The following is a 15920-nucleotide window of genomic DNA, read 5'->3' as shown; positions in this document are numbered from 1 at the left end:
TAGTAAAACCGAATGTGCCACAGGAATCGAAGCTAGAATGTTTCCATTATGAAGTAGTACAGCCTTTATGCTCCTCTTGTAGGAATCCACAAACAGCAGATTCGCATCACAAAGTAGCACTGTGCCATAATGACACATTTTCAGACAGTAAGTGGCAAATAACATGAAAACTAGATGTGATACAATAGGACCAATGACATTTCTGAAATCAGGAGACCTTGTTTAGTTGAAATCATATATCAGATGCTTCGCCGCAAAAATCATGCTGCGTAGTGTTATTCAAATACTTCAGTGTCATAACATACGATAGTAACATAATGATTAAAAATATAAAAAAACTGTACAAATGGCGGAAAACTCTTTCAGTTCTTGAAAACTTAGTAGTTTCTATATTTAATTGTAAAAATCTTGTGCTTAATGATTTCTTTCTTTCCTTTAATTATGCCTATCAGGAAACACATCCCTATGAAGCTTATGTTACCACTGTTTGCACTGTGCAAATATACTTTTGAGCAGTATATCATTGATGCCTTCAGAGATAGTCAGTACTTGTTCAATGTACAGTATTAGGGAATGCCCACACACTCCCAGCAAACTCCATGATCATACTTATGACTAACAGGATGCAAACTGTAGAGATGAACTTGGTTAAATGATATAAAATTAATTCTAGTTATTCCTTCCAGGTGGAAGTAGCTGTGCAGAATGAACAAGACAATGCTTCTCAGAAACAAATAGATCACTCTTCCAGTAGGTCACATGTTCAGGTAATTCACACTTGTGAGCATTTTGTTAGTTTCTAGTCAAATATGACTTATACAAATACAATATTGACTCCATCTTTCTGTGAGTTAATTACAATTCCTGGTATCAGTTATAAAAATATTATGGTATTATAAATTCATCCCACATGATCATTTGGCACAGGTATTTAGGATAACATTATATGTATTAAACATTTAATTTTAATTTACTGTATTTGTCTTGTACTCTGTATCTGTTCCTAGTACTTAGTTTTCATTTACTGTCTTATTTTATTTACAATCCAGTATTATTAATAAGGTGTATGAGAAGGCCATGAGCCCTAACCTTGCCACAGCTGTAAATCAAGTCAAGAATAAACTACAGTATTAAAATGAAAGCCACTATTTCTTTCCAGATGGAGCTTGCAGATGATAAAGAACATGACAGCCCCTCTCATGAACAGGATGATACCTCTGACATGCCCTACAATCTGAACATCTCTAGTAGTAACTTAGATGTGCAGGTAACTGATCCATGGGAACACTTCATTCATTCATATACTAAAAGTTTGCCTTGTTACAGACAGTCTCTTCTATTTCTTGGTCTAATCCCATACTACATTTGTGTGGCCAAGTAGGTGGAAATGATCTCATGCATGGATATTTGTACTAGGTAAAACACTTCGATTCCTTCCTGCCAAAATTCTTTGGTATCATCCAGTGTAGCCATACATTTGTGATCAGAAGAATTCCGGGTGCAAAGCAAAACAGGTAACGTTTGGGCATAAATTTTGACCAACCCTGAGGATGAAGGGGAAGCAAGCAAAGCATCGACATATGTGTTCATCTTCCAGGAGGTGTGGCTTGTAATGTTTTTCACTCAGAGGTCACTCCCAATTCCATTTTCTCGGGAACTGATTAACCCTCTTGGAGCCAGGAGTTGATATGGTCAGCCACTCACCATCAGGTGGAAGAGGCCAGAGCTCTGGATCCACTCTACTACTGTAAAGTGCCAGGCCGTTTTTAGTGGAAATACATGTATTTTAAAATTTGCGTATATCTACCGATATATGGCAAATACCAGCAAGAAATTTTCTACATATCGACTACATAGAATAAACAACTGATTTAGAGTGATATAAGGAATAAAAAACGTTTTATTGTTGATTTATAGTTGTAGATTACATTTATTTTTAGGAAGAGAAAAATATTTTTGCACTTTACCTCTCTATATCTACTTTAAAAAAAACATTTATGATACAAAAGAATATACATAATGATGTATGTGTTTCTAAATACAATTATATAGCATAATTAATCCGAAGAAGAAAAATAAAAACATAAAAAATAAAAATTCAAACATGCCACTAATAAAAACAAAACAATTTTACTCACCGATAAAATTCTCGTATATGTATCGATGTATGGCAAATACTGACAAAATTTTTTTAATGTGTGGACAACATAATATAAAATATAATTCTGAATTATTAAAAAATAAAAAATAATAGTTGATATTATAGTCTTTGTTTTCCGCAAAAACCTCATTTTCAATTCTAGTATCTATTTGAAAAAAATTTACAATACAACGGAATATACGTAATTGAAATTCAATGGCACTAAAGCCCTGATTTGGTTTGGCCTACCAAGTGACTGCTGCTCAGTTCGAAGACCTGCAGTTTACGAGGTGAGGCATGGTCAGTGGACGAATCCTCTCGGTCATTATTCTGGGGTTTTTTGACCGGGGTCGCCCTCTCAGAGGTAGAGGACTATGTGTGACTATAAGGTTTAGGCGAGAGAAAGTGAAAAGTAAATTGAAGTATGATATGGGCGAAGAATCAGACGGAGGGGCATGTTTAGGTCCAAGAAGTCCCATGAAGGAGACAGGATGTTGAGGAATGTTGTCGGGTTCATTGGGAGAAATTTCCGCAAAATGTCCTCCAGAGACATTATCATCATTTTCATTATCACTGGTTTCATCTACCACCTTATTCACAGTAGCTTCAGTGTGGTTAGAAAAAAATAAACGTCTCTTCTTTAGCTGTGGTGATTCTGGGGGTGTGTCCGTTATAATTTCATCGCTACTCTCTGAAATAAATTCACTATCATTATCCGGTAAATCATCCGTGTTAACTTCGCGTTGTTCCAAGTACTGCATTAATTTATCGTCATCAATACTTGCTGAAAAGAAATCACGTGAACCACTTGCCATTTTGCTGTCACAAATTCACTCACTGCAAGGAGCAATCTCTTACTGATCGGTTAGCGGTATTTGTAAACACAGGTAACGACTCTTGTGAAAGCTATAACACCCTCTTAGAACTGCCCAAGCAAGTTCAGGCAAGCAATAATGTGTAACCCCTTTACTATAGGTTGACACAGATGTATGCATGTCACTATAGGTTGCCTCAAAATTATGTATATCACAGAATTTTAAGCCGGCCGATGTGATTGGCTCTGGCAACTTCTGACTGGATTTGTAAAGTCCTACCTGATTGGCATTGGCAATTTAAAGGGGGGGGGGGGGGTACTCGAACTACCACCTGGCTCCAAGAGGGTTAAGATGTTTCTGTGGTTAAACATTCTGGCTAATCAAGGAAAGCAATTAATTAACTGTAATTTAATTGTGAAGAAATGTGCACAATGTAATCCCGACCAATAGGTATGGCATTTAAATGTTTCATCAGCGCTGACAATAACTCCATAGGAACAGGTTTTTAAACACCCTTGCATCTCTGATGATCATAATTATTTAATACCAGGTTATTTTTATTTTGATTAATAATAATAATAATAATAATAATAATAATAATAATAATAATACACCCTGTGGGAAATAAACTCAGCAGTTAACTAAAATCCAACGGCTTTATAAACTTTTTTACTTATCCGGCCCTACAGTCCTTGAAGGACTTTGGCCTTATTGATCACTTGTCTCCTCCAGTCGTCTCTCGAAGCGGCCAGCTTCTCCAGTTCCATATTCCTGGTCTTCTCAAGTCTGCCTGTATATCATCCAGCCATCGTAATCTTGGTCGTCCCACTGAGTGGCTTCCCTCGGGCTTGGTGACTAACACCTTCCTTGGCACTCGCTGTTTCTCCATTCGCTACACATGTACAAGCCACCGTAATCTTCTAACCTTTAAATCTGCAGTTATTGATGGAGTCTTAGAGTTCATACAGCTCTTTGTTGGTCCTAATTCTCCATCCACCCTTCTCGTATACTGCACCATATATCTTTCTCAACACTTTGCATTCCCATGCATCCAAAGTGTTTCTAATTTGTTATATAATTGTCCATGTTTCCGATCCATACATAACTACAGGTTTTATAATCGTTCTATACACTGTCAACTTCAGCTGCCTTGAAATGTTTGATGATCGCAACAAGTTATGGAAACCATAATAGCATCTGTTGCCTGCCGCTATTCTTGCCTTTATATTTATTGGTACTACATTATCTTCTGTGACTATTTTTCCCAAATACTAGAACTGATTTACTCTTTCAAACCCTTCAAACTGCTCTGTGCCTCTCGACCTAGTTTTATTTCTGGTGCTGACCATATATTTTGTTTTCTCCTTACTTATGACCAAGCCCAATGTAGACACTTCACTTTCCAAAATTGTGTAGTTCTCGAGCAGGTACTTTCTATTCCTCCCAAGCATGGCTATATCGTCCACAAAAGCCATACTCTGGAACGTTCTGTTAAATATAGTGCCATCTAATTTGCTTGGCAGTTTGTGCATGATCCCCGCCAATGCCAGATTAAGAAGTGTAGGTGATATAGAATCTCTTTTTTTAGTCCTTGATTGATCGGAAAATTATTGGTATATCTGCCATTAGCTTTTATTTTGCAGTTGGTATTGCTTAGTGTCATTTTCATGAGACTCACTAACTTTGGTGGTATTCCCAAATCCTGTAACGCCTTAACAAGCCCCCTTCAATTAACACTGTCATAGGCTGCCTTGAAGTCCACATAAAGTTGGTGTACCATTATATTGTACTCATAACACTTCTCCATTATTAGTCTACCCCCTGTGGGTGGGGGACACAGATGAAGAATACACCCATGGTATCCTCTGCCTGTCGTGAGAGGCGACTAAAAGGGGCAGCCTAGGCGCGGACCTGGATTGCGGTTTTGTATGTGTTGGGCCCCCTGTGTATGGGAGGGGCTGAATACATTCACAGGTAATCCTTGCCTGTCATAGAAGGTGACTAAAAGGGTCATGTGGCAATGGTCCTTCTCTATTTTTTATTGTATTTTGAGGGTTAGTTGTAGACTGATTCAAAATTCTTGATGTGCGCGCTGCTCAGAGATAGGCCTCTTAGATGTGCGATTACACCCAAAAGCCCGCTTGTGACCATCCAGGGATTGGCGGGCGAGAGCGTCATGTACCCTTGCAGTAGTCCGCCTGACAACACAGGTTCCTGCACAGCCGAATGCCAGAAGGACATATTATTATTGCTTTTTTTAAATTTTCTGTATATTTAACGCTCTGTACACGTTATGGGGTACATGACATTGCGGGTGACTGGAGGAAGGGAATCCTAGGGCTCATTGCCTCAGTCATCCCGTATTAGGCATCGTCCAACATCGAACCCCGAGCAATACCGGCTATGACCAGGTGGGTATTGCCTTTGCTGCTTGGTTCAGCTACAGAGAACCCCTGATCGGAGTAGGTTGCATTCGGGGAGGATGATTTCGGGCATGGCTTTAAAACATCTTCGACCTGCCTAAGGTGGTCCCCAACCGAAGATTTTAACTTGTGATTCCTTGAGGGGTTCAACCCCCTGAGAACAAGCACAGCGTGAAGGAATGGTGAGACCTGTGTAGAATCTCTATGATGTGGAAAGTTGTTGTAGAATATTTTATTTGTAAATCTTTTTAGGAATATTCACCGTTATGGAATGTTGTGGTAGGATATTTTATTCGTATTCTATTTAGCTACCTAACCTGTATGGTATAAAATATTTTGTAGTATATTTTATTTGTATTCCCTTTATCTACTTAAGTAACTACTAGATTATAAATTATTGTTGTTCTATAATAGCTGGAACAGTCCAGAAAGCTTGTGATGCGGAATTTTAGAACAGGGTGTGTTGGCCCCTGTCAGTTGTGGATTCTAGAAATATGTCCTTACTAATTCTGGAAAATGGAAGGTTTGCAATTAGTGTCTGTATATGTTCGGGAATATTGTATAAACATCGCGACTGGATAAAGAGTTGCGATTGGTGAATCTGGGTGGCGATAGGCAAACTCCTGCGTTCTGATTGGTCACTCGATAATTGGACCAAGGCCAGTCTTCCCTTTTTAAGCGAGCGAGGCAGGATTTCGTGATCTTTCGTTCTCTCGTCCGCGCAAAGTTTTGACACGTCGGCGTATCCTCGCTCCCAGGATGAGCTACCTTGGAGTAAGCATGGTTGATTTCAGTCCCGTTTTCATTTATCTTTAATGTTTGTTGGTGTTATCACATAGAAGTTTGCCCTAGTCGCCACTCTATTGCTCAGATATTTTAGAAAGTACGTTTACCGTCTTTCTAAATCGTATTTGTATCTTGTGCGCCTTCTTACCTTCAGAATTATATTGTAGAACTTAGATTATGCTAAGATGTTTTTGGTTAACTTCTTGGCCTAATAGCAATACTCTTGTCAAACAACATCTAATCTTGTATTCGTAAATTATGTGACTGGATCGTTTGGATAGATGATTTTTGTTCGAAACTTACCTTGTAATGTTCATTTTGAAAATAATATTTTGAAAACAAGAGATCACCGTAGATTTTCTGGAAACCCGCAACCTTCGCATCTCTATGGCCTTTGGTAGGTTCCTCAGCCCCTGTTCCATGTTCCCTGTGTATTGCCGTCAAGTTGCCCAACCTGATATTTTGTTTGTGTGCTTTCGGCACAGTTCATGTGATGTTTATTGCATGTCTAGGGTTTAAAGTACCATGTAATTTGATTTATTTTCTTCCCTTTTAACTGTGTATCGTGTAACCGCTGAAAACCGGTTGCAAGTGGGATCCAGCTTCCCTAGGTTTCTGGTTGCTACCAGAACTGATGGGAGTGACTTCAAGCTGGTAAAGTCTATTTGGTTTAGCAGGCACATAGAAAATGTCTACGGCAAACTGGAAGACCTGAAGAAAATGTGCAACAGTAGTTTGTTGCTAAAGACGCACACTGCCGTGCAAGCTGATCTGTTGCTCAATTGCAATCACTTCTGTGATATTCCTGTCAAAGTGGAAGAGCACAAGACCTTGAATCAGGTCTGTGGAATTACCTTCCACCGTGATCTCATCTTGAACGCTGACGATGAGTTGATGGAAGACATGAAGCACCGTGATGCGACACACGTCTGGCGCATTACGCGCAAAGTCAACGGCAAGGACGTTGCCACAGTGCATTCAATGTCTCCTTCAAATTGTCAGTGTTACCAGAGAAATTCAAGGTAACAGCCTATCACTGCGATGTGAGGCTGTAAATCCTGCCTCCCATGCACTGCTATCAATGCCAGAGTTTTGGGCACATGGTATCTCCTGGCTCAAATCAGTCTGTATGTGGTACATGTGGCAGAGGAGCTCACGATGTGGAGGAGTGCTCAACTTCTTACAGGTGCTCTTCACTCGCCCCGAGATCGGAACTGTCTGGTATATCTCGGTGAGAAGAAGATCCAGGGGATCAGGACCCTGGATGGTCTTTTCTACCAGGAAGTGAAATCATGCCCTCCAACTGGAGGGTATGAGCCTGCACCAGCAGGTACGCCTGCTCCAAAACCTGCGCGCTCACCTCATAGGGCATCGAAGTTCTGGGTGTCAGTCCCACTATCTGAATCTATTAAAGAACTATTTAAAATAGTTTTTACTTGAGTCTGCCTTGTCAATACACCTTATAATGATAGAAAACTATTTATTGTTTTATTCCTTGAACTGACATCACTGATGAAGGGAATGGATGATTTTCCCGAAACATGTATGGCAAAGTAAATAGTTTTCTATCATTATAAGGTGTATTGACAAGGCAGATTCAAGTAAAAACTATTTTAAATAGTTCTTTAATAGATTCAAACAAGTCAATACAGGATCAAACATAAAACCTATTACGGTTAAGTTTATTAACATTCCCACCATCTCTCGATGATGGGGTGGACATCGAGCTTTCATCTACATCTGTGGATGTTGATGTTGATAGTTAAGAGCATCTTTTCGCTCATAACTTAACACTCTCTCTTTTAGTCTACACTATGGCACTGTTACAGTGGAACTGGTAACGGTTATGACCGGCATCTTGCTAAGCTACGCCAGCTGTGAGTTCGTGGCGAGTATAGTCTGTATTCAGGAGACAAACCTCAGGCCAGGTCATCATACGGTCTTGAGAAATTTCAGACTAAACTCGACAGAATGATGATATGATCACCAGGCATCTGGTGGCGTGGGTATTTTTGTTCGTTCTGATACTTATAGTGAAGAGGTTGCTCTAAGAACTCCACTGGAAGCAGTTGCGGTGTGGGTTCCGCTGCCTGTCATAGCAACAGTGTGTAATGTTTATTTTCCACCAGGCCAGCCTCTTAACATAAATGATGTCACTGATCTTATAGATCAGCTTCCATCTCCCTTCCTCTTAATGGGAAATTTTAATAGGAGACAAGGACAAAAATGTAAACACAAAAGGACAAGAACAAGCTCCACATCTTCATATACTGCCTTCTTCAGATATTGTTGTCCTTGTAGACATGTGTTAAAGATAGATATATGCTGTTGTGGACATTTTTTGTAGAACTTATTATGCTGAACAATTCCTACTTCCATAGTAAAGACATATCTTTAATAGTTTAGCCAGGGTAATCTGATGGTGAAAATCTTTTTACACCAATCGGAGTCAAAACAGCTAACCACAGTGCCAGATGAAATAGACTTCGTGCTGTAAGTGCCAGATCATGTAGACTTGACACCTTGCTGAACAGTCTTTGAAGTCTCAAAATTATACTTGAAAATGGATTTTAAGCCTTAATTTAAAAGTGTATCTCCCTAATTTAATAAATAATGTTATTGGCTTTACGTCCTCTGAGTACTTGTATGGTTTTCGGAGACACCAAGGTGCCAGAATTTTGTTTTGCAGGAGTTCTTTAGCGTGCCGGTAAATCTACCATCATGAGGCTGGCATATTTAAGCACCTTCAGTTACCACCAGACTGAGGGAGGATCGAACCTGCCAAGTTGAGCTCTGAAGGCCAGCACACTACTGTCCGAGCTATTCAGCCCGGCATTGGAGATTTTACAGCAGAACTGAACAAATGTGTCTGGGGTGTAAAAATGTAATTTCTATGCAGGGTTGCCAGACGTCCTGGATTTGACGGGACAGAACCATATTTGTGTTAAATGTCCCGCATCACGGACAGTTCCTGTCCCTGATGGAAATTGTCCTGTATTTTGAACCTCAAGAGAAATGTGCTAGTGTATCGACTTCTGATGAGTACCAGTACAAAGAGCTTTTTCGTTGAAAGAGGATAACACTGGGCAAGTTGGCCATGTGGTTAGGGGCGCGCAGCTGTGAGCTTGCATCTGGGACATAGTGGGTTCGAACCCCACTGTCGGCAGCCCTGAAGATGGTATTTTGTGGTTTCCCATTTTCACACCAGGCAAATGCTGGGGCTGTACCTTAATTAAGGCCACAGTTGCTTCCTTCCCACTCCTAGCCCTTCCCTATCCCATCGTCGCCATAAGACCGATCTGTGTCGGTGCAACGTAAAAACAATAGCAAAAAAAAAAAAAAAAAAAAGAGAGAGATTTCTTCACTCCGTGGTTTCCCTATCTGGTGTGAGTGCGTAGGTTTTTTAAAATTGTTTTTTTATTGTTTGCAGTTCTCAGGTTGTCCATTCTGCCAAATAAGATGCATAATAGTGGATAGCTACCTGATGTAGTCCAAGTCCACCGCATGTTCATGTGAAATTGTCAGCTGTGAGAAATATTATGTTCTGTTGACTTGATTAGATCTGAGCTGTTCATGTCTGTAAATTTTTATTCAATGTAATGCAGAGATTTTTATGAAATTGCTAAGAATGACAACAAAAAAACTGTTAACAGCACTTCATAGAAATAAAAATGTATTGAAATGGAAAGAACTGGAATGAATAATTAAATAAACTAAATTTTTCTCTATTTTACGTCGCACCGACAGAGGCAGGTCCTACGGTGATAATGGGATAGAAAAGGGCTAGGAGTGGAATCGACCGTGGCCTTAAGACAGTCGGATAAACAAAGTGTAAAATGGGAAATTACGGAAAAACATCTTTGAGGCTGCCGATAGTGGGGTTCGAACCCGTTGTCTTCCGAATACAAGCTCATAGTTACATGACACAAACAGCGCAGCCAACTTGATTGGTACTGTAAGTTTCAGCCTGTCTAGAAATGTTAAGGCATGCATTAATAAACTGCACTGTGATGTCAACATAATAATAAGCATATCATTTTGAAACAATGTTTATAACTTGTAGAATACAAGCACGTTTATTTCCTCCACTACACATCTGTCCTTTATTTTGATTTCAGGTATCTAACATACCTGTTTCTATGTTTTGACTTTTTGAGCAATGTATGGGTCTTCTGAGCAAACTAAGTTATGAATCAGTTGATTCTTTACCACTAGATGCCATGAAAATTTTATATAATTAGAGAGAAAAGAAGTTAACACTTAAAAATGGCATTTTTCTCAAAATATAGTTTTCTAACGGCAACAACCAATAATTAATATCATATGAAGTATTCAACCTAGAAGCATAAACATATTTTTTTAAATGTCCAGTATTTTATGCCAAGTTTAGAACTACAGTAATCTCAGAATTGAAAAATTCTATTTTAGGTCCTTTCTGCACAACTGTTCATATACGTTGACTTTATATGTGAATGACAGCATCAACTTTATGGTTTAGTTTTCTCCTGAACTTTAAACAATTCTGGTTCTTAAGCTTCGACTAAACTTAAGAGGTCAAATTGGTGAGATCACATGTTTCTGCCTCCCAGCTTCACAGGAATGCAGGCATCAGCACTCTTTGAGGAACTATCTTGACAGATCTTCAGTCTTCATGTGGAAAGTGTAGACTAAGGAAAATAGTTGGGTAAACAAAGGAAAAGGGAAGAGACAGAATATGAAGGGTAATGCAGGTGATCAAACACAGGAGGTGGAAAGATTATAATGAGTCAGCGTAAGAAAGGAAAGGAACAAACAAGTGACAAGTGGTGGTGATGGTGGTAACTATTGTATTTTAACAGGAAGTACTCCTTGGCGATGATCTTCAAACAAGTCAATTTATAAATAGAAAGGAACATGCTAAGAACTCATATTTGGATAAACATAATGACAAATCATTGCAGGAAGAGACAGAAAGAGGTGATGAGAACAAACATGAAAACATGAAGAGCCTATATATGAAGGCAATAGTGTAAGAAGATACAGTCACTGTCCTTTTATGTTTTCATGATTTTCCTTTTTTCCTTCTTGCTCCCTCTTTGTGCACTGTTCTATGATTATGTTTATTCTATTATATGCTCCTATTCTTGTTACTATCTTTCTATATATGACTTTGAAATATCTGCATTAATATAATTTTCTTGAGGATTTATCACACAGCATATAGTTCTAGCAAGAACTTTAAGTTCGAGAATTCCAAACCTCAAACATCAGCAACTACAATAGCAACCTCAAAAAATATGTTTCATTTCTCTATTGCAGTACTCAATCTTTCTTAGCACTGTAGTTCCTGAAGAAAATTTGTATGACACAGAGCACAGTACATTTAATGATCATCAGTTCCAAATACTACATTTCAAGGAACAATTGTCCAAATACCCCATCAAGGCACTGTGTGCATTTAATGAAAATAGAAGCCAAGATTTTCAGGTAAGCCAACTTCCAACCAGCCACACTGGATCAAGTCTTAGTTATTTCTTGAATATAGTAAGGGGTTTCTTGCATTAAACAATTCAATTCTAGTGTCCTGTTCTGAAAATATTGCTTTAATCTTATATTTAAAATAATGTTATAACATTATCAAAGTGTCAATTACTACATTTATTACTGAATCATGTAAAGTTATTTATTCATCCATATCCAAAACACTGAACAGTTAATACTTGTTTACATTTTACCTTTCCAGTGATCACCAGCCATAATTGCCCTGTCATTTGCACCGAACAAGTCCTCCTCAATGCATGATTTTTCTCAGATTGTTACGGATTAGCATATGTACTGAATCTTGCCTCTCACCATTTTCATATGCTATGCTTTGTGTTAATCCAGTTTTCAGTCGATTGAGAGTCTTCCATGTTCCGAAGGCAAGTGGTAACCTCACTTTTGCTTTCCATGGTCCTCCAAGTGTTAATGTCCTCCATAGCTCAATTCAACAAGCTTTGGCTGAAGATGGAACAGGTGTTGTGGTTAGAAGGAAGTACCAGTACCATCTTGACTTCAGTCTTCATCGAAAAACCATACATCGGATGTCTTAGTCTTCCTCTTATCTCTCTTTTTTTAAATTTCTGCTGTTACCTGTCTTCTTATGTCTCGTGGCTCTATGTCCAGGGGAGGAAAGGTCTTATTTACTGGCATCAGTCGTAAGCAGCTTGTAACTAAGTGGCATTTCCCACTTGCCTAACATGGGCAGAATTTATCCAGAGACTGGAGCAGCATACTCAGCAGTAGAGAAACATAGAGCAAGAATGCTGGGCTGCACTCCTCATCTGGTATGAGCAAGTTTATGAAGGAGGTTACCCTTACTTTTTGTGTCAGAGGACATGTTTGGCTTGCCTGCTGCAGTTCTTTGTAAATGAAGACCATAGACGACCTGTGCGTCTGGATTTGGGATGATGATGGTGGTGATGATGATGATGATGAGGTAGGGAGAGGGTGAACTCTGGTGTCGGCATATAGCCTACTCCTGTCGGATAACACCAAGGGGTCTGCTGAAAGCTTTACATCTCCATCTTAAGGACGAATCATTATCAACAACGTCATGTTCTCACTCAATATGAACACTGTGGAGAGGTTTTGGAATTTAATCTAGGCTTTTGGTGTACAAGCACCACCCCTACCCTGCTGGTCAAATGGGACTCGAACCAGTTAACCACGGTGTCAGACCATAGAAGTAATCAATGGGTAAAGGTCAAGTAAAAAATGTTGGCATTCCATGTCATTATAGTTGGCCTATTACAGACCTTTAGTGTCACAGTCCAGCCTTGGAACCAGTACCTCCGATAATTTAGATAGTGTATTTTCTTTTAAGGCTCCCAGATGTGTACATTTCCTTTGGCTTGCATTTGAACACCAAGGTGTGAGCACCACGGGCTGCATGGTTGAATTTCCTCATTCATACGCTTATGTGGTTGATACTTCTTCCAGTGCGGTGTGCATAAATTTATTCACATCGTCAGACTTTCACCCATGAGGTGATGTGACATTTTCGATAGCAATGATCAGGGCTGAAATTTGTATGTAAATATATATTTGTTTTTCCATTAACTATAGTTAAAATTTTGACTCACAGTATGTTTGAAATGATTAAAAATATATTGTATTTCCATAATTGTCCACATTTCCTTGTATAATACATAACTGAGTAGAATTCACATACACAGGGTGGGCAAAATAAAATTGTCTGGGAAAATATTTTTTAAAGACTGATGCATAATTGACCCCTGTTAATGAACAGGAGAACTGGCCATCATAGGAAATGCTAGAAACTGTAATTTTCGATGCACCAATCGGTTGCTGTCACATGCACATTTCCCACATATTCTGTCCCGAGTACGTCACTGTGTCATTACGTGTGAGGGAGTGAGAGGGGCAGATCTTATTAGTGACCAGTTGAATGCAACACAAAATGACGCTCATGACAAAACAGTGCATGTTCATTGTCGAGTGTTATGCAAAGCACATTTCTTGGAAAACCTATGCCTGTTCAAGCGGGTGCTTAAGACTGGAAGTGTTTTGGCAAAACCTCCAGCAAAGTCTGCAAGTCTGAATAAAAACTGTAACTGTCTGAAAAGAGTTCAAACACCAGAAAACATTGCTTGAGTGAAGGAAAGCCTGGAATGAAGTCCGACGAAATTTCAATACCGTTTATCTGCGCAAATGGAAATTAAGAGATCGTCGCATCGAAACATTATCAATAACGATCTGCATCTGCATACTCTTAAATTTACTATTGTGTATGCGTTTGAGCATCCAGACATACCTTCATGTGTTGAGCATGCAGGAGATGCACACACACAGACATGTGACAGCAACCAATCAGCTTATCAAAGTCATGGTTTCCAGCATTTCCTGTGATGAGCAGTTTTGTTCATTAATACGGGTCAATTCCGCATCAGTCTTATAAATATTTTCTGGCCCAGTTTTATTTTTCCCATGCAGTATTTACGTAAATTAACATTTTACTTCCTCTGTCCCAAAATAACAGTCGTATTCCGTCAACAAGCTTTTATTATCAACAACGACAACGTAATAGCAATTTAAGCACAGAACAGTGATGTTCGCTCTGTTGCAGAGCATACAAATTGGTTTAGCAGTCTGGAACATATGCGCATGACCTTGATAGGCGGTCGCATGAACCGCGATGTTCAGATCAGTGCAAGCTATCGTTGAATGCAGTGGTAGTGACATGAGTCAGACGCTTTGTGTGTACAATAGATGTCAATACGAAGTATGTACCATTTACATATTGTACTTGCAGTGATGAAGTGCCATTGAAGAAATGGGAAGAGCGAAAAATATTGATGATGATCAAAAGAGGTCCATTTATGAGCATTTACTTCGTGCAAGTAATAATGGCACCTTGCAAAGAGATGTAATAAAGGAAAGTGCTGTGAAATATGCCATTCATAGACGGTCCATAGAGTGCATGTGGAAACAAGATGAGAACATTGACAACATGACAACATTGTTGCTGATGTCTCCACTAGAATGAAAGGGAGAGTCGGTAGAAAGAAGAAATGCATAGATCAGGATAGACTTAAAACATTCCATTGCGTCAAAGAAAGACTATCAGATCGGTAGCTGTCACTTTGGGTATGGCAAAATCAACAGTGCATCACCGAATCCAAGAAAAAGCTGTTCGACGACATTCATCAAGACTAAAATCAACACTGAACTTCACAGGAGAACAGAAGCATTTGCAATTTTGTTTGTCAATGTTGGATCCAGAAATTTGGATAAGCAGAGCAAGATTTCAGGACATGTTCGATCGGATTCATGTTGATGAAAGATGGTTTTACATGACTGCAGAAAAAGGACGATTTTACCTTGCTGCTGAAGAACCCGATCCACATCGAACCTGTCAGAATAAATGCTTCATTACGAAGGTGATTTCTAGCAGCAGTGGCACGTCCCCGTCCTGACTCAATGCGTAACCAGTACTTTGATGGTAAACTTGTGGTATTTCCATTCATCGTCCAGGAACCAGCAAAACGCAGTAGCAAAAATAGGCCTAGGGGGACACTGGTTACAAAACCTATCCAATCCATAACACAGGACGAATACAGAAAGATGCTCATCAAGGAAGTTCTTCCTGCTATCCATTTAAAATGGCCTTCATGGACAGCATCCAATCCCATCTACATACAACTGTACATTGATCCGTCTGATCCTGAGTTTAAAGCTGCCGCTTCTAATACTGGTCTAACCATACAATTGTACTGTCAGCCTCCAAATAGTCCAGATATGAATGTCCTAGATCTCGGCTTCTTCCGTGCCATACAGTCTCTCCAATATCAAGAGGCAACATCCACAGTAGATGAACCTGTTACTGCTGTTGAAAAAGCCTTCAACGACCTTCCTGCTGAGACACTCAATAATGTTTTCCTGACCCTGCAACAAGTTATGTTTGAATGCATGAAGGTTCATGGAAAGAACTGTTACAACCTGCCTCACATGGGGAAACAGAAACTGCAACGACAGGGGTGTATACCTCTTGTTCTACAGTGTGATTCCGATATTGTCATATCAGCTCGTGTTGCCTTAGAACGTGTTGAGTGATCAGGTGCAGTTGTGAGTACTGTCAATAGCATCGGCTTGGTGTGGTGTATTAGTGATATAAGTATATTCCTTTCTGTATTGCTTGTTGTCAATAAATTACTTGCGAAAGAAATGTGACTATTATTTTGGGACAGAGGAAGTATTTAAAATATGTTCCATATT

The 15920-nt window shown here is 39.3% G+C and overlaps 1 protein-coding gene across 1 annotated transcript in view; it reads left to right on the top strand.

Annotated features, from left to right (window-relative positions):
- Nucleotides 1-15920, top strand: part of LOC136880867 (myosin-3) — a 299781-nt gene that overhangs the window by 112766 nt on the left and 171095 nt on the right. Inside the window, exons 16-17 of the mRNA XM_067153408.2 lie at nucleotides 687-767; nucleotides 1160-1267. Of these exons, the coding sequence (XP_067009509.2) occupies nucleotides 687-767; nucleotides 1160-1267 (189 nt within the window). The remainder of the gene's footprint in view (nucleotides 1-686; nucleotides 768-1159; nucleotides 1268-15920) is intronic.

Source organism: Anabrus simplex, chromosome 9 (genome assembly GCF_040414725.1).
Source record: "Anabrus simplex isolate iqAnaSimp1 chromosome 9, ASM4041472v1, whole genome shotgun sequence".
Taxonomy (NCBI): domain Eukaryota; kingdom Metazoa; phylum Arthropoda; class Insecta; order Orthoptera; family Tettigoniidae; genus Anabrus; species Anabrus simplex.
This window is presented reverse-complemented; position numbering and strand designations above follow the sequence as displayed.